The sequence below is a fragment of the Brienomyrus brachyistius genome, chromosome 10, assembly GCF_023856365.1.
Source record: "Brienomyrus brachyistius isolate T26 chromosome 10, BBRACH_0.4, whole genome shotgun sequence".
Lineage (NCBI taxonomy): Eukaryota > Metazoa > Chordata > Actinopteri > Osteoglossiformes > Mormyridae > Brienomyrus > Brienomyrus brachyistius.
Window position 1 is genome coordinate 25,715,980 of NC_064542.1, and position 25,942 is coordinate 25,741,921.

Genomic DNA, 25,942 nt, shown 5'->3' on the forward strand with positions numbered 1-25,942 from the left:
TCTTTTTGTTACTATATTTGGGGTAGTGCAGTGGTTACACCTCTGGGATCAGGGTTTGAGTCTCTGCCATGGATCTATGTGCATAGAGTTTGAAAATTTCCCCTGGTTGTCATGGTTTTTTTTTCCAAGTACTCCAGTTCCCCCCCCCCCCTACAATCCAAAAACATGCTGAGGTTAATTAGCTACCAAATTTCCTATAGGTGTGAATAGTGTTTGAGTGTGCCTGGTGATGGGATGGTGCCCCATCCTGGGTTGTATCCTGTCTTGCACCAGTAGCCTCATGAATCGGCTTTGTTACATACATGAAAACTGTTACATACTTGTGAATGCATGTGCAGCCTTATCTCGAACTGAACAAAGTTGGCAACCCTGAGGTTTGGGCTGCTGTCCCCCTGACCCGAATGAACAGCAGAAGAAAGATGGTTGCATACCCAAACCTACCACTGACACCAAGGTCAAGTTCTCTATTTTTTCTGCAACTCCAACAGTCATGATCCATCATGTGACACACCTAGAAAGGGATAACACTTTTGCGCCAAAACAAAAAATAACAATGCCTTCAAAGTAAGCGCAAGCAACGATAAACTTCCAATTTCATTTCCAGTCAGTGCCAGCTACAGCTTGTGTGCGCCGGGGCGAACCCTCACTTCGTCGCAACCAAGCACACCGCCCACACCCAAAAATCGTCAGTGACTACGGCAACGGAAAAACAGCGTGTTGCACTCCACCCTTCCGCATTGGTAATGATTCAAGCCTACCACGTCCTTAAATATATACATGATGCGCTGTTCGCTTAGCGAGGTGCACCCTGGGAGATGGCGTTTCATCGCTGCCGCACATTGTTTGAGTTATATGAGACTTTTAAATCCCAGAACTACAATCCCTATATGGCAATTCAGTGGGGAAGTGAACGTCAAGATATACTTCGCTGGTAGCTGTAAGTTTTGGATATTTTTTACAGTCATTAAAAGGAAAGGGTTTGCTTGCGCTTCAATTAACCGGATACTTAAGGTATAAATAATTTGAGAAAAATGTACTGATTGCATAGTTCTAACATGTAATTTAGATTTTTCTGGGCTGAGCGTTTGTGTTGTAGTATCTTGATAGATGCTGCGTATATCAACATTTCGAGACCTGACTATAGTTGGCAGTAATTCATTTTTAATATTGTGGCTCTGGAGCCATTTTGTAATGGTGTTATTGGACATAAATTTTCTTTAATTACCTTGCGTTTATTGTGGTATATCTGTCGCATCAGGCGTAGAATATGTTATAAGATTTTTTGAGCTCTGTTATAGTGCCTGCATGCTGCGTATAGAGAGTATATGTGACGATATTTAATCCGTGGTTGTTGCATCCCATATACTAATGTAATTTTGTAACGCGAATGTTAACATTTTCGTACCACCAATGGACAATTGCAAATGTCATGGCGTTATTCCGTCTAAGCATTTTAACAGGTAATACTCAAATTATCTCCACGGGCCTAAGAACAGAACCCATGACGTTACGGAGTGTTTGCCGTGACAAATGTCCGGAATCTGCGGCTTTGGTTTTTAGCAGAGACACTGGCCTGCGATGATCAGCGATTTGCTGGTGTTTTCTGTCCCACGGATAAAAGCAACGCGCCAGGGTGCAACAAAGAGTTGTGTTCAGAAAGTATTGGCGGCAAAGGAGTGTGTCTGATCGGCAGGGAGCCTCATCATAAACCCGCAGAGCCAGCAGCTGTCCAGGACAGATGCGCATCCAGAGCCCTAACCTCTTAGAGGCCATTTACCCTGCTATATCTTACTAAGTAATGGCTAGACACGAGTGGTATATCAAATGCATTCCATGTTCTAAAGATCTCAGGTGTTTGATAATAAAAATGTTAATTAGTATTCTTGTAACAATGCCAGGCGTGATGTAGTTGTGCTAATCTTAATGACCACTGACGGAGGTAGTTTGGAAGTCTTAGCTCATGCTTTAGTATCTGTATGTCTATGTTATGGTTTCTCACATTACGAGAAGTCTTTACTGTGTGGTTTGTCATGTTTTCATGTTGCGGGGATATTTGTTGTGAAGTACTTTCTGAGTAATGCTGTTTATTTTCCATTCATATTTTTATTGTCATTGAAATGAGTGTTCTCTGTTTGTCACGCACAGGAAGCAATACCAGCGTCTCATCAATGAGGGGGAGTTGCGAGCCTGGCGCAGTCCAAATTGTGACTGTTAACAAGGACGATCACGCTTTCTCCCTGGACACAGAGGCTCTGGAGCGAGTTCTCTTGTCCCCACACGTCCGAGACAAGCATGTCGTGGTGCTGTCTGTTGCCGGCGCCTTCCGCAAGGGCAAAAGCTTCATTCTGGATTTCATGCTTCGGTACATGTACAGGAAGGTCAGTGTTCGTACGTCGTGTGAGAATCTCTGTGGCTGTACTGCCGTCGCATCTTTGCCGTCCGAGATTTAGGCACAAATCTTGTGATGCAGCGGAGTGACTTGGCTCTCTGTCACGGAGAGAGGTTGTTTGCTTAGAGCAACGTGTCCCGGTTGGCCGCACAGCACAGTAATGCCTAGTGTAGTAACCCCAGCTGCCTGCCGTGACTCCTGCCTTTTTCTCTCCACATGTTTAGGCTGATGACAGCTGGTTGGGATCAGAGGATGAGCCCCTGACAGGCTTCTCTTGGAGAGGGGGCTCGGAACCAGAAACCACCGGAATCCAGCTGTGGAGCGAGGTCTTTCTGGTGGAAAAGCAAGACGGCACTGAGGTACTGCCCGAAGCTGCCTCTGAAGGGACAGTGCATGGTTCTGTGTCACTGCTGGTGATGTAAAGAGTACTGTGTTTTAAGCGGTAAAAGGAGGAAATAGAAAATACCACTAAATATGCAGTGGCAAGATGTCATATAGATGCTACTGTAAAGACACCTCACTTTTTAAGCTGGAAAATGCGTTTCTGAAACCCTGAATTTGAATGAATGGATGAATTTGATTGCAAATTGAAAATATCTTTTTCCGTGTAAATGAATCACGCACTGTGATCCTTCTGCTGCTATGTAATGTCACATGCTGTTACACAGGTTTTACATTACGCCCTTTAGCGTGTAATTGCCCCAGACTCCTTCAGGCACTGTGCTCATGTTTTCTGTATGCATGCATTGCTTCAGGCACCAAACCACCCTCGGGAAATTCCTTTGGTGGAAGAGCCTGGTACTTCACACATATTAGGCCGTCATGGACGGGCAGCTGTGTCAGGTCTGCATTGTGCCCCATGCAGGTGGCGGTGGTGCTGATGGACACCCAAGGAGCTTTTGACACCCAGTCTACTGTAAAGGACTGCGCCACCATCTTCGCCCTTAGCACCATGACTAGCTCCATACAGGTGTGGCCTGTCTGATCAACCATGTTTTTGGCATTGACATGCTGTTTGTCCTGTTTTTTTGTGTGTCTGTCTGTCTGTGTATGTGGATGGTTCTCAGTCTTGCGAGGTGGTTTGCATCTTCACCTTACTAGCGTCCTTTTGTCCTTCACAATGTCTGGGTTCTCCTCGGCCTGGTTTCTTTGTTATTCTACTTGTGTACGTGTAACGTACATGTGTGTGTCTGTATTCATGATGATAATTTTACTTCTGCATCCCTGATTTTTGTAGCAGGCAAACCCTGAACTTCCATTGTGTCTGGAGCTCAGCAACATGTTTTGTTTCTGTAGATCTACAACCTCTCTCAGAATATCCAGGAGGATGACCTACAGCAGCTTCAGGTTACTCATCTGCTACACACGCTAAACACACGCTAAACACACGCTAAACACACGCTAAACACACACTAAACACACGCTAAACACACGCCATGCGCGCATTCCAACGCAAAATGATGCCCGTCGCCAGCACTGCCGAATAATCCTACCTGTCTGTACCTCATTTCAGCTGTTCACAGAGTATGGTCGCCTTGCCATGGATGAAATCTTCCTGAAGCCTTTTCAGGTACAAAGACATTAACCAGACCACTGCGTTTTTAGTCACTCATTTCAAAGTAACACTGTTTTTAAAAGTTTACTTATACTTTGCAGTTTTTTTTTCTTCTCTCAAAAGGCTCTTGTGACCCAGTGGCCTTATTAAGCTTTTTATTATGAATTGACTGGAGTTCATGCTGTGTAATAACCCATCAAGGTAGACTAGCAGCTGTGCTAATTCCCCCATGCTATCTGTTAACAAAGTGGACAAACCACAACATCTGCCCAACGATGCAAAGTGGCAGTGCAGGCTGGGGGCTGCGGCGGCTGCAGGCTGGGGGCTGCGGCGGCTGCACGCTGGGGGCTGCGGCGGCGTCCCATGCATGCTCTGTCCTAGCGGCACATGCCATTGGGTTTCCTGTCCTTCATGATGCACTGGTGTCACTAGGGCTAACATTTTGTTGGCAGTTTGTTTACATGCCATGAACCCATGTAATAATTCAATTATCTCACTTTTTTTGTGTCTCACCCCCCCCCCCCCCCAACCCAGTCCCTAATGTTCCTCATTAGAGATTGGAGTTTCCCCTATGAGTATCCCTACGGACTGAAGGGGGGCAGTGACTTCTTGGACAAACGCTTGCAGGTACATGTTTGGAATCCAGTACAGTTATATATGGCATCATAGGGCTTGTGTGCTTCTATTTTATTTAATAGTAGTACCTGTATTTTCTTTAAATATTGGCATAATCTGCAGCATGTGCGATGTTTTCTAGTCCTTTGATGGTACGTAGGTGGCGCTGTGTAGATTTTAATACTTATCTTGTGTCATTCAAGGAGCATGTTTGTGTTGGAAAATAGGCTGAATCCTGGGAGCTTGTATGAATTTGTAATCTTGCACATACACCATGAGTGACCTGTAGACATGATATGCCTTTGGTCACCGCTGGTGCATCCTGGTGCAGAGAAAATATTGATGGAACTGAAATGGCACATGAATTATGTTAGTGTGAATTCTGATATTTGATAACCTTTCAGAAATATAAGGCAAATCTTTATTTCATTGCCATAATGGCCAGGGACCTCGGCCAATTTTTTATTTTTTACTGAAGATCATCTTTTTGAATATCTATTTCTAAAGAGCCAGACATTTGATAGCTAAAGTTGTATCATCCCCACTGATTGCTCAGTGTCACCTCGCATGTCTAGTAGTCAGTTTCTATCAGTATGACTGCAGAAGCTCGTAAATAGAGTGTGTATCAGTAGAAGGGTCACTAATGTGTGTATATGTATGTATAGGTAAAAGAGTCACAGCACGAGGAGCTGCAGTCAGTGAGAGAGCATATCCACTCCTGCTTCAACTCCATTTCCTGTTTCCTGCTGCCACACCCAGGGCTGAAGGTGGCCACCAGCCCTGCCTTCCGGGGGCAGCTAAGAGGTACTACGCCTGCCTTTCCGTCACTTTCAAACGGCTTGTGGCGACGTCCTGTACATTCCTGTCTCATCCCCGCACATTTCAGGTCAAGACAAGTCAAACTTCACTGTCACTTAAAAATATGCAGGCGAACAGTGAAATGAAATAGCGTTTGTCTGAGACAAACCGGTTTTACACGTGTTAAATTTGTACCGCAAGTGCAATGGGCTGTTTAATTGCTTTCAGACGTGGCCCAGGAGTTTAAGGACGGGCTCCGTACCCTGATTCCTACACTGCTGAAGCCAGCCAGCCTGGCTGAAAAGGAGATCAATGGCAACAAGGTCACATGCAGGGGCCTGCTCGAGTATTTTAAGGTGAGGCGGTGATGACGCCTGTTACTCTCTCTGATGCAGCTGTAGCTGCCACAGCGTGCTGGAGATGCACTGTCACTGTTTCCTTATCTGGTGGGTGATAACTTTCTTTTTTTTTTTTTTTTTTTGTCTTTAGGCATACATAAAGATCTACCAAGGCGAGGACCTTCCCCATCCGAAATCCATGTTGCTGGTACTTAGCCTAATTACCACTGCTTCCGCTAGAGTTTTGCCTCGTGTCTCTCGATGGGACTATTCCATGTTTTCACCTTTACACTGATTGCACAGAGCAGTAGCTTCTGGCAAAATATTAATTTTCTGCTCTGTGAACAAAGACAGTTTGGATAAGAGCATCTCTTCCCATTTTTTTCTGACTGCATGTGAGATTCCCTGGATAATTTAAATTGTATAATCACTGCTGCCTCTATCAGCATGTAGATTTAAAAAACAAATGCAAACCGTAGTCTATCCATCCACCTGTCTTTTACAGATTTATCAGGTACAGGTTTGTATGTAATCTGTGCGTTCAATTTAATACTGGGAGTGCTAGTATTCATAAATGTAATCAATGGCTTGTTTTGCAACAAAGGTAAGATTTAAGGGTGTTTAACTGAAAACTGGATGAAAGTATTATTCGTGTGAGACTTCCTGTTTGCATTTCTGTTTAGGGTATCAGACTGGGTGATAATTTGTGAGTGACGCACATAAAGCTGATTTTGTGCTGTTTTATTCCTGGACTCTTTTTGAAAACTGTGGTAAAGCTGTCGTCCTCCTTCAGGCAACAGCAGAAGCCAACAACCTGGCAGCCGTGGCAGCAGCCAAAGATCAATATTACAAGAACATGGAGAAGGTTAGTGCATCCCTGCACATGTCAGGACGGTGTGAGAGTTAGGGGTGTATGTTCCAGGAAGTGAGACCTTTCCCATTTCATTGATGGCACTTCATTCTCTTGAGTCTGAAGGACACTGAGAACGTTATCATTCGGATGTTGTTGTTGTCGGTCAGCCACAGTGAAGCGGAGTACAAGCCAGTTTTGGTGAAGCGGAGGTGCTTTTGGGCACAGCTCAGAGGCACTACCCGAGGATCTAACCTGCAGTCAGTTCCATAAATATAACGCATTGTGACAGACAAAGGTTGCAGGTGTTGTTCTGGGTTATGCCGTGAACCGTTAAATATAGCTGCGATGTAAAGACACCCGTAAGAACAATAAGTTTATGATCTGGTTGTGCGTTAAGAAAATACATCCTGTCAAATCCCCAATGTGAATGCAGCCTCCAAGACCTTCCTGCAATACCTAAGAATTAAATGTAGTGGAATGTTTATCTGTTTAAAATGTTGTTGTATGACTGTCTCTGTCCCCCCCGCCACTGTCTGCCCCCGTCAGGTCTGCGGCGGAGACTTACCTTACGTCTCGCCAGACTCCTTACAGGAAAAGCATCAGTTCTGCCTCCAGGAGTCATTGGATCTCTTCACGTCCACCAAGAAAATGGGGGGGCAGGACTTCTGTGAGCGCTACTACAGCCAACTGGAGAAGGAGCTGGAGGAGATGTGGCAGTCTTTCAGCAAACACAACGAGGTCAGCCGCAGATTCAACTGTGAAGCAGTGTCACCATCTAGTCCAGTGTTTCCCAACCCAGCCGTCGGGGACCCGCATATGGTCCACGTTTTTGCTCCTTCCCAGTTCCCAAGCAAAAATGTACACTGCCTGCAGGTCCCCAAGGGCTGGATTGGGAAACACTGGACTAGTCAGTATACCGTGGACACATAGGAAAATGCCTTTTATTTTTAATGTACTTCCATGACACTGTACTGGATAAGGAGTTGGATGGGATTTTATATACCTAGGATAAACCAATTATTAAAGTTAATATGTGGAATGTAACCGATGAATGACTAACGTTGTATTACTGATATAGCTTCTTTTTTTTCCCTGCTAAAAGTCCAAGAATGTCTTCAGTGCATTCCGAACACCTGCAGTGCTGTTTGTCCTTGTGTGCTTCCTGTACGTTCTGTCGGGCCTGCTGCTGTTCATCGGATTGGCCAGCATGGCGTCTCTGTGCGACCTTGTCCTGGGCCTGGCCATGATTGCCATGCTCACTTGGGCCTTCATCCGTTATTCTGGCAAATATCGTGGGCTTGGCAGTGCAATAGACCACGCTGCTGGGGTACTACTGGAACAGGTAAGTTCCCTGTCAAAGGTCACATCACATTAAAACAGGGGTGGCCGATCTTATCCGCAAAGGGCCAGTATGTGTGGAAGTTTTTGGGATAAACTTTAGGAGTGTGAAGACTTCTCAGCCAATCAATCCTCTAATTAGTTAGGTAATGTTGTGAAAATGTGCTGTACCTATTGAATTGATCATACCAGATCAGGCTTTCAAATAAAAACACAATTACATTCATGATGGAGTGAGAATTAGTCTTTTACAAATATTGAGGTCATGCAGTCCCATGAAACAGAAAGGTCTCAGTTCCAGTTATGAAGGTACTTGATGCAGCATTTCTGAATGAATACTAACATGCTCTTTAAATGAGTGTCATCCAGAGTGGCTGTGCATTCATTTCCATATTACAATGAACGTAATTGGCTAATGCAATACATTAGTGCAGTGGTTCTTAAACTCGGTCCTCGGGACCCACTGCCCTGCTTGTTTTCCTGCTATCCCTGCCCCACACACAAGTCCCAGCTGTCTTTCAGCGTCTGATTGACTGAACACAGCTGATCCAGGTAATCAGCAGCGTGTGGGGCAGGGATAGCTGGAAAACAAGCAGGGCAGTGGGTCCCGAGGACCGACTTTGAGAACCACTGCATTAGTGTGACCTCAGGATTTTACATGTACACTATATGGACAAAAGTACTGGGACACCACGCCATTACACCCACAGGAACTTGATATGCGTACCAAGACATTTTTGACGATTCTATGCTTCAGACAATTTGGGGAAGGCCATTGTTTTGCTCTAGCATGACTGTGCCCCAGTGCACAAAGCAATATCCATAAGGACTTGTTTGGGTGACTTTGGTGTGGAAGAACCTGCCTGGTTCACACAAAGCCCTGAGCTTAACCCCATCGAACACCTTTGGGATGAACTAGAACGGAGATTTTGAGCCAGGATCTCAAATCCAACATCAGTACCTGACCACACAAATGGTCTTTAGGAGGAATGGGGAAAATTCCCACAGGCACACTCTGGGCAAAAAGCCTTTCCAGAAGAGTGGCAGCTGTTATACCTATATGGGGGTCCAACTCCATACTGATGTCTTTGGATTTGGAATGGAATGTCATAAAAAATTCCTGTAAATGTAATTGACAGGCGTCCCAAAACTTTTTGTCTAAATACTGTCTGTCTGTGTCTTGACATAACTGGTATGCATTCACCCTTAAAAATGATATGTCTGGCAATCAGTTGTGGTAATAGTGTAAATGCATACTTATTTTATGTACATCTGCGCTGATATGAAAACAAAATATAATGCATTTTAATCTCTATATGCTAACTCTATTTCATTTGCGGTATACAGGTTAAAATGCAAGGTGTTTTCTTGTCATAGCAGCACAAATGCACATAACATAAGTACACATTTGTGCTTTTACAAACAATCGATTGTTGCACATATCGTTTTTAAAGGTGAATGTGTACTTGCGTGCCAGTTATGTCCATCCTTGTGCGTCTGTGTGTGTGTGTGTGTGTGTGTGTGTGTGTGTGTGATCTGCTGATCCTTCTCTCTTTTTATTTAGGCTACAGTGGTATTAAACACGTCCAGAATGCCAGCAGTGGTGCAACAGAAGAAACAAAGTTAGGATCCAAAATAAAGCTCACTGGCTGGCAGGTGACATTCATGGCTCACATAACAACATAGTGATTCACAGAATGGACACCAAGAGAGAAACAGTGCAAGTGTCTGGTCGTATACAGGCTCTGAAATCTTAATTGACCATTGACACCCTTACACACCACAATACACTACGTGGCAATGACAGTAATACCATTTCACCAGCACAAAAGCATGGCAACCTACAGCACTGTCCAGCTTTAAACGTTAAGGTGTACTGCAGGTCTCCATCTTAGAACCCAAAGAACGTCGTGTTGTACTGCTATGCATTCACACTGCCTTAAGCTGTTACCCTGTCTCAGGGGCACTGGTGTTTGTTGATTAGAAAATTCAAAACTAGGAAGTGGATGAATTTATCACATAAAACATTGGTCAGTTAGCTTTGTCACCACAATCTTTGGGTTGTGTGACTGCAATATCAAAATGTGTTTTATCTGGGTTTCATCTGCAAACGATTACTTATAATTTAAACACCAGTGTACTATGTAATTTAATAATTTAATGTCTATATGTGCCTTAAATTGTATCTGGCACCATGCTGCGTTAATGCCCTGTTGTATTTTACACAATGTGCCTTATACATAATTATAGCAGTACTCCCAGGGTAATAATTAAGTGCTGCATTTTTTATGCATTATTTTTCTGCTTAAAGCTGTTTTTCCGCTGTAGTATTCATATTGTTTTCCCTGTTATTCTCTCTTTCTTTCTCATGTTTAACAATTAGATAAACTTTCCACATAAAGGTTGGTTGTGTGTATACTCCATAATGAATCCATTGTCATGATATTGTTATTACATGGGAATCGGTCCACTACTTACATTGTTACATCCTGTCTGATAACTCTGACTCCAGTCCTGTCTTTAAGAAACTCAACTCTGCCATATCATATCAAGATTTATTTTAAATCATGACATATTCATCGATATTTTGGTTATATCATTCCAGTAACTCGCACAAAGTACATCTTCAAGGAACAGATAAAGTAGTGAAGGACAAGTTAAAAAGTTTATATTTTGACAATACAGAAAAAGAATTCCAGCTGCAAGAGGACACCCCTCAGTTAAGCAGTAATGTTATATATATATATATATATATAATGTACATCACATTCCACAGCATGTTGCATTCAGGTCTTATATCTTACATCATCCTGTAAAGTTGCACATGTAAATGATGTGGGTATTGTTCATTAACTTTGATACTCTTTGCACTTTTTACACTTTGTTTAAATCTAAAGTTTATTCATTTACGTAATAAAAACATTTGCATTAAATGTATTTACTCAGCTTCCTTTCTTGGCTTTACCGATGCTAATTGTAAATTTATTATTTTGTCCAAATCAGCTTACACGTTAAGAGCATGTACTGTATTATATCGTTTACTGGAATTGTTACTGAAAGGAGTAAAAGCTTTTGAACTAAATAAAATGAGAACGTTTAAAATGAATCAGTTTAAGTGCCTACTTATTTTTACGATAATTTTCATGCAAATTGCTACTCCTTAAAACTTATTTACATTTGTACTTCAAAACACTAGGTGTCAGCATTGAACTAAACACAAAATGACAGTTTTTATGCAGCACAAGTAAAACTGTTTCGATTTGGTTTTACCGAGATCTAATCCATGTTGAGAAAAGTTTGTTTTAATTATTTTTTTCTACTTGGTTATAACTTCGGAGCAATACTACAGATCAAAGAATATAATATTGACAAGAAAAACTTTACAAAAACTGGTCTCCTATTTAAAATGCGGAAGTTGTCCTCCTTGCTACAGCCGTCTTGCCTACTGCGGCGCTGTCTCGCCCGTCGCCGCCTTCTGCGGTTCTCTTTAATCCACGCGCAGTTCAACGAAGTTCGCTTCAGATCTGAGATGGCTTATTACCTTATATGGCAATCGACGCCACAATCCGCACAGCGCTCGAGCAGCAGCGTGGGGCGCGCGCGCGCCGCCGGTGCTACTATTCGCTTCCTTATTTGGAAGCGAGTTCAGGCGCCTTAGAGGGAGAAGCGCGAGAGCGGAACTGTGGTATCCTGCAGAATAGTTAAACGTGACTACGTCGATTCGTTCTTTTAATGTGGTTTTGGGCAACCCGAGGAAAGGGAACCTGATTAAAAATATGAAAATGATACATACACGTAGATATGTGTTAACTTTATTTGGCTTCTTAATTGTACCTAGTTTCTAATAATAAAACAACGTAGGTAATCAACTTCTTTCCGTGCAAAAACAAGCTATTCTTCAGTCATTTACTGATATAACGGTACGAGCTAGCAAGAGGCTGACTAAGAGGATATAAGTGAAGGACAAAAGTATTGCATTAACAACTACAGCTAGTTGCAATGGTATTTACAATATCAACGTTGGCAACCAACGTATATGCATCCGTGTCAATAATGTCATTTCAATGGTGAAATGATTTTTAATGAATAAAAATATGTAGGAAAAGAAAATGAAAAGTTGCTGAATGTCTGAAACCAGAAGTCCCTTCACTGTGTGCGTTTCTTCACAACTTACATTCTCTCAACTCTTTTAAACTGGCTGTGCAATTTCCTGTTTATTTTCCTGCACTTGGAAATCTGTGCTGTATCACATTTCTTCTGAAAATACAGCAATCCTAATTTTCTTCATTATAAACTGTCTGATTAAGTATGCCGAAGCCCCTTAATATTTCTCGCGATCTACATCGCGCTTCAAAATTCCGTATGATAATCATTAGTTTAACCCTGTGCTAGTGTTTTGTATAGTACATTGAAAGATTTACACGTCATAATCATTGAGATCGTGATACCTACCCTTACATATTTTAAAACATATATGTTGGCATCGCAGTAGACATTCGCTGCATTTAAACTGTACCAGGATCTCCTAGACAAACCTCAATTCCCACTATCCTCTCCGATTGAAGCGCAGGGTCTCAAAACCCGGAAGTGCGCTCCCACCCACAGCTGGGCGCGTCCGCGAGGCGTAGCAAGTCATACGGAGGCGCTGCGCTCGAGCTCATTCAATCGCGAGCCAGACGTCGACAAAGTCGTACAGAGATACTACCATGGTACGTTCACATTTTAACGTCTCTGCCCTCATTTCGAAAAAGAAAGATATATATATAACAACACATAATCCATATGTTTCTTCGAGGAACTGTGCTTTATAGTGCTGTAGCCATTTAGCGGGTTTTGGTTTTTGTGCTGTAATAGCCCGCATGTATTAGAGCTGCAGTAGAGCACTTCCTAGTTTTGCTTGCTTGCTTTCTTTCTCTCTCTCTCCCACTGGCTTTGCACTTGACAGAAAACACTTAAAGTCAGGCAGTGACTAATCTGAGTTCCTATTTTTTATAAAATGTTTGGGTACGAATGAAGTGATGCAGGGGATACTTTTTGTAGCTGTTTCTCCCCCTTGTTTACTTGGTTAAACCATATATATATAACGGTATATAACGGAAGCAACAAAACGACGAGAAAACTGGCGCCATTTCCTCGTTTTCGTTCTCTCTGGGCAAGTTGAGGCCTAGCTCGGTATGTCTAGATCTGTTTTGGCATCTTAGTAAAATGAGTCGACAGGCCTCCACCTCAGTTCTCCGGCTCGTTGTGAATGTCGTATTTGATTAAGTCTGTCTCGGTTTAGGAATGGAGATTGCTTTGTTTTTGTATATGTGATTTTTTAACTCTCAAAGGGCGGCTGAGCGGTTAACTGTCCGGTGCACAACGTTTGCCAATTTCGCGTATGGATTAATATTTCAGCTGATGTGTTTGACTTTGCAGACGGCCGTAGCTGCAGTTTTTAGCGAGTGTGGCCGGTTCTCACATACGCTGTGCTCACGGCCCCACCCTAATCTACGTTTCGCTCTAAGCTCGGGGTCCCGTGTTTCCGTAGCATCTCCGATATATTTTACTTGGTTACTTATGTTATAACCAATGCACAAAAGGTGATATCTCATGACTTAAGCGACCCTACGTCGGTTCTTCAGAAGACACCTGGCGTTTGGGTGTCGTCTGAAGTGGCTTGACCGACTTCCTGGTTGCGCGCAGGCAACTTTGACAAGCCGTGTCGGTGGCCACCCCTGCCCGTCAAAGTTCAAGGTTAACTTCAGCTGCTCCGGCTGACCAGTTGATGTGGCACAATGGTCATTGTTGCCAGTGAAATTATGCCATTGTTCTGAATTACCACTTGTATGTGCGAGTTTTGTACCATGTGCTCTGCAACTATTCACTAAATTTTACTACTGTAGATTCTCGGAAGCTATGCTACTCGATCTCCCATCCTTCTAAGTTTTCTTCCAATAGCTGTTTAACCTCATGCTTCCAAATGCTAAATTTTAGGGTTTTTTTTGCTTTTGTAGCGAGTTTGTCGTCGTTGCGCTTGGAAATGTAGTATAGCGTGTTAAATCATCGCATTCGCCGTTTTCGGGCCTAGTTACGTGCGCGTGCCCGTCTCGAGCTGCGTTGGTACCGGTATCAGCTCGTCTTTTCGCCATACACATACTCAGCCTTTTTTCCCTTTATTTCCGGTTTTGTTTCGCGTCTGTCTAGCCGTTAGCAAAACTGAAAATCGGTCGCCATGGTTTTGGCTGTTGGGGTAGGATGGTGGCGCATTTGAGTGTCTAATTTGCCGTATGTTAATCGGCTGAATTTCCGAAATCTTGAGGGGGAAGGTGGCAGGTGTGTGTTCGTTCAGCCAGAGAACCCGAAAAGCTAAATTAGGGAAGTTTTGCAGCCTCTTCCGACTACATTTCCTACGTTGCAGTGTCGCAATTGACTCACTCGCCCCGAAATCAGTGTTAGTCAAGTCAAACGACTTTTAACCGAAATTCATGCAGTATACCCAAACTATCACTAGTAATTTTAGTGACGGGCAGATAGTTGTACGTGGTAACGCATTTGGTAGGAATCGAAACCTCTTGTTTGTTAATGGTATTTTAAATTGCACTCCGCATATTGGTCTTTGGAGTTTTTATAATACGGATTAAAATCCTGTCAGACTCGTCTAGGCCGCGAACAAACAGGACACGGAAGACTTTTTATGAGCGGAATATTTTGCGAATTTTGCAGACTCGCTTCATTAAATAATTCTTGCCGTTGAATTTGTTCAGACTCAACCTTGAGAAATATGGAAAAACGTTTATCCTTTTGTTAAAACTTAAGTAGTTTCTTGTTTATAATCATTTACTGCTGTCTAAAGTCCTTGCTTGGCAGCTTGTACACAGGTACAATATTGAGGTGCTCCTTGAAACAACCCTTCCCCTGCACCAGGGATTTACACACTTGATACACTCTGGCGGATCAATCCGATTCTGTAGTCTGGTGCCCATTATATTTAATTTGGTGGTTAGTTATGTAGTATGCAACTGTAGACAAGCCTAGGTAATGCAGAACCATCTGCCAAATAAGCTTTGTCCTCTTCATTCTAAAAACATGCGGTTGGTGCAATGATGGTTGTTTTATGGTTGTGGTTTGCAGTTGCGTAGTACCTTGTTGCTATACCCGGCTTTCATCTGCTTTTGTCTTAATGAAAATCAGAAGTCCTCAGTCTCATACATTGTGATTGAGATTTACTTGACTTAGCACCACTAAAGCCCTGTTGTCTGTAGTAGGAGCCCATGATACAATGAATTCATGTAGTGCCTGCATGCGTCCTCCAAACAAACTTGCAGCATTGCTGACTTTTTGATGATTTCATTTGATTAGTGTGCTTAGCCAGAGGCAAATTTTTTCCGTACCCTGAAATCATGCGCTGTTACCATCAGAGCACTTGATGTTTCCCAGACTTGGAGTAATAAGTTTGTCCTGTTTTATACACATTTCTATATAGGTGAAGATCTCCTACAAGACCAATTGGAAAGACAGAAATTATCCAGTCTAGTCAGTAGTTTGGAGAAAAGTTCCAGTATTGGTATAGTTTTTTAAATATCTCCCATATACAATTGATAACCTAAATGATTGTTCTGAAGTATTTTGACATTCATTTGCAGCATTTACGTACCTTAAGCAGTTCATTGATTTAACTTTTGCAGGACTTTTGTATATTTGTAAATGCCTTTATGCTTCATTTAAATTGTGTTCATCCCAGACAAACTGAATAATGGATATGATTGTTGTACTGAATAATGCACTTTATTTCACTAATTTAAACTATATATAGAGCTGCTTAGTATTAAGTTTTCTTAGACTTAGTTTTAGGTGATATTACATTTTGCATGCTTAACATTCTCATCCATAAAACATTTTAAATCAAAATATCCAAGTTGGCAAAATCCTAAATGTATTAAGCTTGCTGCACACAGTGAATTACAATGCTAAAATAACTTGCAGTGTGTGGTTTTGTACTATCTAGTTTTATATCTTTAAAAGTAGTACACTATCTGAAATGGTAGACTTGCACAGTGCAGTAGGATGCTAGTTAGAAGACTTCAACTGAGAAGAGCACTACAATAACTACCTTTTGGGAAACAAGATTTCTTGGATGGCTGGAGGAATCCAGCTTTGATTCTGAATACTCCTAAGATCCCACTGATTTAACCGCCAGCTTGTTTTATTAATTGGCTTCATGAAATATTGGTAAGCCAAATTAGTGAAGTGCATGGGTATGTTGGAGTGGTTTGAGAGGCTTTGAAATGTCTATGCTTAGAGACTGACAGACAGGGCCGCAAAAAATTATTTTGATTCATCATGTGATCGACTAATTCATGATATGGGCCAAAACAGGGTTTAAAGTAAAGCAAATGCTTTATTTAAAAAAACAATAAGTATTTAAGTCACTGTTGTAGTAAAACCTTTACACAATGTAGAGAATCTCTAAAGTGGCAGCGGCATAGGCTACATTCACACTGCCATGCTGAAGTGACTCAAATCGGATTTTTTGCCTTAATGTGACGGACATCTGATCTTTTCAAATCAGGCTTGTGTCACTTTCATGCGTGGTACTAAATTGGATACGTATACGATTCGTGGCTATGCGACCTGAATGTGAACGCTCAGATCGGGATTCATGTGGCTTTTTGCTTATACGCATGCGCTGACATCATCAGCCTGAGGCAGCAGGCTCGTACCCACACATCTCTTGGTGCAGCAGTTCCAGCAATAACTGCGAAAACAAAAAAAAGCTAACCGTTTTTTTTTCTCCTTTTCGACCTGCTCATGTACAGCTGATTCATTGTTTGTCGTCCTCCAGAGCAAAGTGCGATACATGCGTCAGCTGCTAACACCTTCATTTTTAATGCCATGAGTCGTCCCACAGATATGACGTTTTTTGTTGTTGGTGACGCAGTTGGCCCGCGTAAAAACGTATCAGTGTGCGCATGCGTGACGTTTCAGAGGACCGATGCGTTCACATTACTCTGATACAGGTCACTTCAATCGGAATTGAACGATGTGGCTGGCAGTGTGAACGTAGCCTTAGAAATACAAAATCTGCTCTGTCCACCATATTGTTTGCTGATTGTACTTGGCCTAGTAACAACTTTGTGAAATTTTCCCATTTCACTTCACTGCTTGTATTTGTTTATTGCAATACACTTGCCCCCTGCTGGTCTGGTGGAGTAGCATTGCTGTATGCATGTGCTGACCGTGACCTGTTTCTGCGGACAAACGTATGTACACCGGAGTCTGAGCACATAACCGTGTACAGACTGTAATGGATGCACAGAAGTGAAATATGAACTAGGCATAACACGCCGACCTTAACATTGCTAGGTGGTGATGTCGTCATACTGTTTACTCGGCAAGCTAAAATGCACCCAAGCTATGACAATTAGTTGACAACTATTTTGTTATTGATTAGTGGCAGCCCTAAAACTAACAGTTTTAGCGGAGTTTTATACAAGAGGCCGTGGTGCTAATGTCTACTCCAGAAAAATTCCAGTGTAATGTGATGCTCAGTCCAATTGATGAAGAGCACAGTTAGTAGGTAATTCCCTTGTGGTAATATTTCATGTTATTACTGGAAGGTCTTATTTTGCATTGGAATCATCTTCCAGCTGCTTATCTTTCACTTGGTTGGGGGTCATTGTAATCATTCTGTCTACTTTCTTATATGAAGTAGATTTATTGCAGAACATTGTGCTGTCAAATTACATTTTGGGAATTACAAAAGTGTTTTTTTTCCCCCTCAAACTACCCATCAGCTTGTCATTGATTTGTTTTCAGCTTTAAAAAGTTTACAGTACACTGAGTTGTGTAGTAGATTTTAAAACATTTCTATCCATAGATTACATCTCACACAACTGTGTGCTGTAGCTCGTATTGAAAGAAACTTTTATAGGTGTTTATAGGTTTGATAGTGCCACCCTTGAAGGAAAACCCATGAAGTAGCCTGTTGTGTACTCATATCATGTCCTAAATTGGTAGGTCACTGGGAAATCTATGCCGTGCTTCTTATCTTTTATCTATTGCCCTTTAGTGCTTTACTTTACCCTGAAAAGGTTGTATTTAGGCCACTCCTTGCTCATATTCATTTTTTCCAGAGTGAAGTTTTTTTGTTAGTCAGTGTCAGGTGTTGTTCATATTGGGACTAAATATCCAAGTCCTTTTTCTTCCATTTTCTCATACTGCTCATTTAGGCTTGGTAGGTATTCAGCACTGGGCTGGAGTGGAGTAAGTATACATTTGCATATCACTGGTTCATGGTTAACCACGCTACTTGCCCTTCTAGGCCTCCGGAGTGACAGTGACAGATGATGTGATTAAGACCTTCAATGATATGAAGGTGCGTAAAGCTGAGGAGGACAAGAAGAGTAGAAAGAAGGCTGTGCTTTTCTGCCTGAGTGAGGACAAAAAGAGCATCATCCTGGAGGAAGGCAAGGAGCTCTTGGCGGGTGATGTTGGACACACCGTTAAGGACCCCTACATGCACTTCATCCAGATGTTGCCTCACGATGACTGCCGATATGGCTTGTATGATGCCACCTACGAGACCAAGGAGACAAAGAAGGAAGACCTCGTCTTCGTGTTCTGGTAAAAAGGTTTTATTTTGATTGACTCGTGTGTTAATACGTTGTCTTAAATGTCTTATTCATGGGCCTTTTGAGCTGTACCGCATTCTCTGTCTTAGGGCCCCAGAGTGTGCCCCTCTGAAGAGCAAGATGATCTATGCCAGCTCCAAGGATGCCATCAAGAAGAAATTCTCAGGTTAGAAGTCCAAAAGGAAGGGTTGGCTGCTTGGTGAAGCATCCCTTTCATTCCTTAAAGTTTGATTTTACAATTGAGTGTTTTGTTTGGAAGGATGACTGAAGAGGAAATGCAGGTTGAACTGTTGGCTCCCAGCAGACAGGATTAGGCTTGTATTTAGTTATCTAAATATAAAACGGGCTTTTAAAATGGCATTGAATGGATTGAAAGTCAGCTGAATGTTTGCGGTACGAAAAGCCACTAATATAGAACTCTGACACGCCGTTAGTTTCCCGCATCTGCACATGGTTTCACTATTGTAGGCAGCTTATCTAGCTGTGACCTTTGGTTAATCAGTCATCATACACTGAGCTCAAGCAGTACATTTGTGTAGTCCTAATCCAGATATGGAAATTCACTACAAGTTAGTCTTATTGCTTACTTCCAGATAAGATGGGGAGCAATCTGGTTAACGCAGCATATGCATGTATGGTATTGAAATGCAGGTCTAGTAAAAGATTTTGTCTTGTTTTGTTTTAGGCATTAAGCACGAGTTCCAAGCTAATGGGCTAGAGGATGTCAAGGACCGGCGCATCTTGGCAGAAAAGCTTGGAGGCTCAGCAGTGGTATCTCTGGAAGGGTTTCCTTTATCAGTTTAACTCCAGGTTGTACTTTGGGCCTACCAGAAAGCATATTTGTGTTGGGGAATGGCCATTCATTATGATATAAAGTGTTTGGGGGGGGGAGGGGACTCTCTGGGTAGGTGGGGGTAATAGATGGGGGGGGTATCTGCAGGAGGGGTGGTATCTGACAGTTTTAATTTCCAATATTGTTGGTTGTCATTCCAGTTCACTCAACTAATAACAAACTCAAACGTGGTTTAGAAGTTAGTGTAGAACTGAGATTTAAACCGTGTTTGAGAGCAGGTTTATCTTTCAGAATTCCCTTAGACTGAGGTGAGGACAGCAGCTGTTACATTTGAAACTTCATTCCTGCTCTTTTTTTTTGCCAAACTTCTTATTCAGTTAGAATTATTAGCTTCACACTTAGTGTTATACAACATGCAGTGAGTGTTCAAATGGTTTTTGGGAACTTTTTTTTTTTTTTTTTAAGTGTCAAATCAAATTCCAGAAATTAGGTAGAATATTAAAACGACTGGAAATATTTTGAGACCAAAACCAACCTTGGCACATTAAGGATAAACTTAGTTCATTAACCAGTTAATAATGTCTTTTGGAAAAGCCTGTAGAATGGAATGATAAAGGTATTGAGGTAGTGTGTGTATGGAGTGAAGGCTATTTGCTGCGTGGTTGGATGTTTTGTATTGTCCCCGATCTCTAATAAAAAAGCACTAAACTGACCTTGTGATGCCCTTTATTTTGTGTAGCTCTTGTTCTTTGAATGGTTGCATATTGTAACTAAATTGCTCCATGCCCATCCTGCAATTGGGGCATCAGGTAAGCTTACATTGGCCTATGAGTGATGAAAAGGTATAATGGTAGCTGTCTTGACTAATACTTCAGCTTGTTGTCTTTTGACATCAGGCATATCTACTAGAAAGGCCTGGGCATGAATACACAATCGGCACAACATTTTATATCTAAAACACAAAAAATTGCCGGTTATGCTTTCTGACGGTACAGTGACTGATGGATGAGATTCACAGGGTCCCTGCAGTTTCAGATCTGTATTTAATGAATAGGTTTTGGTCATTCATCACAGATAGGCTGCTGGAGTTGGCATTTACTTATGCAGAGGTATGTATCCAGGTGTATGTTCCGTGCATTTTTTGGGATATGTGCTGTACTGCAGTATTGATTCTGTCCACAAGATGGCAATGGTATATAATGTTGCTGCCTTGGGAGGAATGTCTTCAAAGCCTAGGTTTGGAGAACTACTGCCTAACTTGAACAACTATATGTTAGGTAACTAGCGTAGGGGGTATTAGTGTCTGATTAAACTTTGGGTTAACATTGGAAGTCACAGAAAATACAACCAAGTACCATTAGCTTCTGGTTTACTTAATACACGTTAGGTAGTGATGCACTAGGTTAACAAACACAGGAAAATATGAAAAAGCCAGAAGTCAATATGTAAATGCTTCCCTGGTGTATGACAACCGTGTATCATGCAGAGTTCATTGTATACAATGTCCAATTTATGAGGTATGCCTACTTTCCGTTGTAAACAGCTTATGTGACTGCAACTGCAAACGTACAGCAGAAATGCAGGGTCAAGTCATTCCCTTTTTGATTAAGCGTTAGAACAACCAAAATGCCTTTGGTATACTGGTTTGATAGTTTATGTGGCATCTACATAAAGCTACATAAAGATCAACCTCTACGAAGCACTGCAGTGTTGTGAGTTTACAGGATGGCGTGACGAACAAAATTTTCCAGTTAAAGGAATTTCTGTGGCCGAAAGAAAACGTTAATGAGAGCTCAGAAAAAAGGCCGGACCGGTTAAAGATAACAGGAAGGCCACACATGTACAGAAATGCTTCCCAGAGCACATCACTCGCCTATCTTTGAAGTGATTCCAGAGACAAAAGTAAGCCTAACCTGATAGTCACTTGGTGTAGCAAATCACGTGGTCACTGGCAGTTTATATGGAAGTGCATTGTAAGCAACAAGCTAGTGCTTTTATACGCTCATAACCAATCAGCTTCTTCATTTTACAGTTAGTTTCTATAGTTTACCTCGTGTAGTACCAATGTCACTAGCTTACCTCTACTTACATCTCTTATACTTGGCTGTTCAGTTGTCCAGTCCTGAGATTCTCTCTTCCTGCTAGATTCCATTTCTTGGCTAATGGCCCCTTCTTCATTGGTTTGCCTTCACATACCTCCACTTTTAAGGCCATTTCTGCAAGACACCACAGGCGTGTCATGAACACTGACGTGTACATGGTGTTATTACCTATACATGTGTAAGTAATAAACATAAGCATTTTTTTGTATGTTACAACACTCCTCCTAGACTTTTTATATTTTTCATCAATTTACTCCACCCACGCTCCTCCCTGCCCCAAATCCTAACGGTATTTCAGATTCCAAAATCCTGCCTTGTTCCAACCTGCCCTGACTAACAGTGAAGATTAAGAATTCACGGTGACGAAGCAGGAAATCGGAGAGTTGTCATATTAAAAAATATCCACTAGATGGCGCACCAAACACCAGACAGGCATAAATATTTATTGCTGCATACAGCATCTGAGTCGATGAAAAGTGAAATTGCAAGACTGACAACAAAGAAATTAACCTCTGAAGAAAAATCTTATTAATTATAAATTCTGAGAATAAGGGGAAATCCGTTTGGAAATTAATGAATAAAAGAAGATTTGTGTAACTGGCGGAGTTAATTCCTTTGATGAAGGATCTGAGTCAGGGCTCAGAAGGTCTTTGGTTCAGATCCTGTGGACAGCAACGTAATCAGATCACTGTTGGGTCCCTTAGCACGGCCATTATCTGCTCAGATGCTCACTGGCTCTGACCCTTGTCCATGTCACTTTGGACAAGAGTTTATGTTAAAAGTTTATTTAAATATGTCATAAGGTATGTTAATATAGGGGCTCTGTGGCTAATACTCTGATCTCAGCCAGTGTTGTGGGTTTAACGTGTGGCCCTCCTGTGCGTGTGAAGAGTTTGCTACCACTGACACCTTCACTTGACTAGTCGACATCACCACATCTCCATGTAGTGGTATATATGTCTTTGTAATCTGTGTAATCTCTCCCCCCATTTTGGTTATGCGCTGCATTGCAATCTCACCAATATGCTTCTTTGATGGTTACAGGAGATCAAAGAAAAGCAACGTGTCAAGATAGATATTTCGCAGAAAAAAATATGATACATAACTACTTCTGCTTATTTAACTACTTATTTTTTGATAAGCAGTTGTGTATTTATGGTTGTCCAGAAAATTAGTCTATGTGAAATATTCCCGATGTGCATTAAGTCTAAGAAAAATTCCATTTTCTAAATTCAGACTTAACAATGTCTTCTGGATATAAGTTGTGGTTTTGGAAAAAATGAAAGCAAAAGTAACTTCCAAAAATATCATAAGAAATTCAGTGCTTTGTGTGAAGTGCTTTAAGAGTAACAGGTCTAACAGGTGTGGATATAATGGCAGTAACTGTACGTATGTAAAAAAACAACCAACAAGCGGCTTGGAACATTGCGGAAATTCTTCTCAGCAATATGGGAAGATGCAAAGAGAAAGACTAAAAAGTTCAGTATAAACTGCAGTGGCAAACAAAGATCTAAGATCTTCAACGGGAGCAGAAAAGTAATGTGGTGGACTGGCGATTCTGTATTGCTCCAAACGCGTAAAGTAACATTGGCATCTAATCCATCCATCAATTTTCTGTAACCACCTCACTTATTCAGCATCTCGACGGGTCCGGAGAAGACACAAGGCCGTTGCATGGCGCACGCATATCTTCGGTACATAATGTAAAAGCTATTTCCATGTTTTGAAAAAGGCTACAGTTAGCTCTTCCTGTGACTCATTAAATCCCCCAATTTAGTGAATTTGGGTAAAGAATAGTAAAGAAAACAGAATGAGCTGTGAATGAGATATCAAACACCCTGACAACATCTACCCAAGTCAAGGAATCAGTACGCTACTGAATAAGAAGCATTGGACATTTGTATGAATGGCTGAGCTTTTGTCCGATCCATCCTCATAGCAGAAGGGTGAGTGGAAAAGAAGATGAATGGCAAGAGTGGAAGGCTGCTAGTCAGGTTGAGCTTGAAGTACGGCACCCAGCCCATGTGTTTCCCTTGGTCTCTGCACCTACCGCTTCTCCCCAGCACCACTCCCCATATTTTCCAGGCGTCTGTCTTAGCACTCGGTCAGTCTGCACAGCTTTGGAACTTCAAATGTCAGACACGTAACCTGACGCGCCAACTGAACAGTGACATCGCAAGTGTGTGTGAACGAAGAAAGTGTGTTTGTCTATCGTAGAATTGGGCTTGTTTGTTAACAGGAGCATAAATCAGATAACAGTCAAAAGCCCACACAGTAAGCGAAGCCACTTATTTTATGAGAGTTTTGCAAGTCTTTACATTCACTGGCAAATGAGTAAACATAAAGTAATAATTACAGAAAAAAATCATATGGAATTGCTTCACATATACCGTGGTATGTTACTTTGGTTTATAAAACAAAGACACTAAAGACTGGCTTAATACAACCTGGGAAGGTATACATTTCCAAAAGAGAGATGGTGTATTAATTCAGTTCCTGCTGTGAGGTTTCCTGGAATGTAAAAAGTAAAACAGCTGCCCCTAGGGTAGCAGACTATACTGGGATATATTTGAAGGTAAGTAAGAAGAATATGCCAGTTACACTTTTCACAATATATTTTATTTACTCTTTTTCCCCAAAATTGAATGATCACACGACTCTGGTGTCCAAACCAGTTTCTTTTAGAGACACAAAGAGATGCCAGAAGTCAGCAGTTAAAGACGACTGATGAATTAGGGGTGATGAGGAAGGAGAGGTAGCTGTTTGAGCCAACCGACCTGACAGCCCTGGTAGCATACCATTCATTCTGAAGGGCACTAGCCCTTCCCACCTTGTTCTCCCTCTAAGTCTGGCTTCTGTACAAAATGTTTCTCTCCCCGCATGGCTCACTCATTCTCAGAAAGTAGTTTTCTTTAAGCGGTCTACCCAGATCAGGTAGATTCCTTTAACCAGTTCCTCAAAGAAAGCAAAAGAATTAGAAAAAAGGTCATTAACTATTTATTTCCCTTGTAATCTAATGCAATCTTTTTGGCCAAGTGATAGATTCTGCTTTTCATCACTTATGTTATTCTATGTTTCTCTTCAAAAATATCGTATAATATAATGCAAAATAAATAAATAAATGTATTGTTCATATTATAAGAAGCTTCGAAAATGTAAGTAATATTTTTACTGTGGTCTACATAGTCATCAGTAGCTAATTTAAATCTGGAATATTCCATCCAGGGTGTCACCTGCATCATCAATTAAACTGTCTAGGAGCCGAACCCCCCTAAACCATGCCATGGAAAAGCAGCGATATAAAACAGTTGGATGAGCTTGCTGACGTAACGTGCTTATGACACAATACCAAGCAACACATTTTTCCCCTTTTATCCATTCGTCCATTTTCTGTACCCGATTGTCATATTTAGGGTCCGGAGTATATCCAGAAGGCTATAGGTGCAAGTCTCTCTTCCCCATTTAGTAACTGAAATTTGTAACTCATGTCACTGTAACAACTACCAGAAAAAGTAGTGATGTGATTAAAAGTAGATTAGCAGGAATCACACACTATGTGTGTACCTTTTCCAGATTGTACTTTAGTTTATATTTGGAAAGGCCCATTAAAATGAATAAATACACATAGGTATATGTTGGAAACACATAATTGATTTTTTTTTGTTGCTATTAACAACAATATCGTCGGCAGTGACATTTTGGACCTTTCTGTCTTATATAAATATAAAACTCAAGCAAACTAAAAAGGCCAAAATCCATGAGATACAAATAAGTACATGAGTATTTATATATTAGTAGATAGGGTGCGGCAGCAGATATCCAGAGTAGCGGCCGTGGAAATTACACTAATTTTTAAGAAAAGGACTAATTACACATGTACAGCATATGTAGGCCTAATGCAGTGCACTTCTTCCACATTACCGGTTTTGCAAAAACACACACCTCCGCGCTTTCTATGCATACAGCCCACGCCCCAAAAAAGAATCTGTTTTTGCTATGGTCACACGAGTTATACATAACGAAACGTCTCTGCCGCACGTTAGTCTTGCACATCACTGCTGTATTACAAATAATTACTCAATAACAACATTAACAACTGAAACAAAATACAGTAACAACTTCCAAAAGTTTTTTCTGCGTGTTTTGAGTGACTGACTTGTGCGTTGCGATGCATTGTTTTGCGTTTTTTTTCTGCATAGAAAAACAGCCTATTATTAGCTATGAGTTATGTAAGCTTCGTCCCTCTCCTTAAAGACGTCTTTTATGAAATACGTATATGAATGAAGCGTATCTCCGTTAATAGGGCGCAGACATGGTTGTGCCTATTTCTTGGGTGAATGTCACTTTTTTCTGTACTCCGCCACAATTTACCGTTCTCGCCAAAGTTCTTTTTTTTCTCCGTCTACCGCTTCTCCCTCTCCGTTTGCAGCTCAGCGCAGGCTGGTAAAGAAAGAAACCGGTCGAACAGGTAGAACTTGGACTTGCCTCCATCGGGTTTGTTGTCACCGTTATTTCCACACGCATGCGCGGTCATGCCCGTTTCCTGCT

At 41.6% G+C, this 25,942-nt stretch overlaps 2 protein-coding genes and 1 long non-coding RNA gene across 5 annotated transcripts; 2 read left to right on the top strand and 1 right to left on the bottom strand.

Moving 5' to 3' along the window:
* Window positions 1–867: 867 nt before the first annotated feature.
* On the top strand, window positions 868–10,992 carry atl3 (atlastin 3). 3 transcript variants are annotated; one of them, XM_049029581.1, is made up of 14 exons: window positions 868–937; window positions 2,146–2,378; window positions 2,614–2,748; window positions 3,255–3,359; window positions 3,686–3,736; window positions 3,903–3,959; window positions 4,479–4,571; window positions 5,225–5,363; window positions 5,586–5,713; window positions 5,847–5,903; window positions 6,489–6,560; window positions 7,095–7,286; window positions 7,651–7,890; window positions 9,451–10,992. In XM_049029581.1, exons 2-14 carry the CDS (start codon window positions 2,169–2,171, stop codon window positions 9,511–9,513), a joined length of 1,542 nt encoding a protein of 513 aa, XP_048885538.1. In that variant the 5' UTR covers window positions 868–937; window positions 2,146–2,168; the 3' UTR covers window positions 9,514–10,992. The 3 variants fall into 3 exon arrangements, with proteins under 3 accessions (XP_048885538.1, XP_048885537.1, XP_048885536.1); XM_049029580.1 differs by having other exon boundaries at window positions 899–1,011; XM_049029579.1 differs by lacking the exon at window positions 868–937 and adding an exon at window positions 1,062–1,460.
* A 1,448-nt stretch (window positions 10,993–12,440) lies between these two features.
* cfl1 (cofilin 1) lies at window positions 12,441–20,004 on the top strand. Its single transcript, XM_049029588.1, has 4 exons — window positions 12,441–12,595; window positions 18,190–18,491; window positions 18,589–18,665; window positions 19,185–20,004. The coding sequence occupies exons 1-4, from the start codon at window positions 12,593–12,595 to the stop codon at window positions 19,301–19,303; spliced, it is 501 nt and encodes a 166-aa protein (XP_048885545.1). The 5' UTR covers window positions 12,441–12,592; the 3' UTR covers window positions 19,304–20,004.
* On the bottom strand, window positions 19,807–25,892 carry LOC125751077 (uncharacterized). The gene is made up of 2 exons (XR_007400515.1): window positions 25,766–25,892; window positions 19,807–21,508 (listed from the first exon to the last, which is right to left on the bottom strand). It is a non-coding gene; the product is annotated as an uncharacterized LOC125751077 (long non-coding RNA).
* Between the last annotated feature and the right edge of the window lie 50 nt (window positions 25,893–25,942).

Bases quoted from the DNA above. Each gene is read 5' to 3' on its own strand.
- atl3 (XM_049029579.1), top strand. From the start codon at position 1,388: ATGTTAACATTTTCGTACCACCAATGGACAATTGCAAATGTCATGGCG. The intron at 5,904-6,488 runs GTACTTAGCCTA...GTCCTCCTTCAG, and splicing joins ATCCGAAATCCATGTTGCTG to GCAACAGCAGAAGCCAACAA. The intron at 7,891-9,450 runs GTAAGTTCCCTG...CTTTTTATTTAG, and splicing joins CTGGGGTACTACTGGAACAG to GCTACAGTGGTATTAAACAC.
- cfl1 (XM_049029588.1), top strand. The intron at 18,492-18,588 runs GTAAAAAGGTTT...TCTCTGTCTTAG, and splicing joins GACCTCGTCTTCGTGTTCTG to GGCCCCAGAGTGTGCCCCTC. The intron at 18,666-19,184 runs GTTAGAAGTCCA...GTTTTGTTTTAG, and splicing joins CATCAAGAAGAAATTCTCAG to GCATTAAGCACGAGTTCCAA.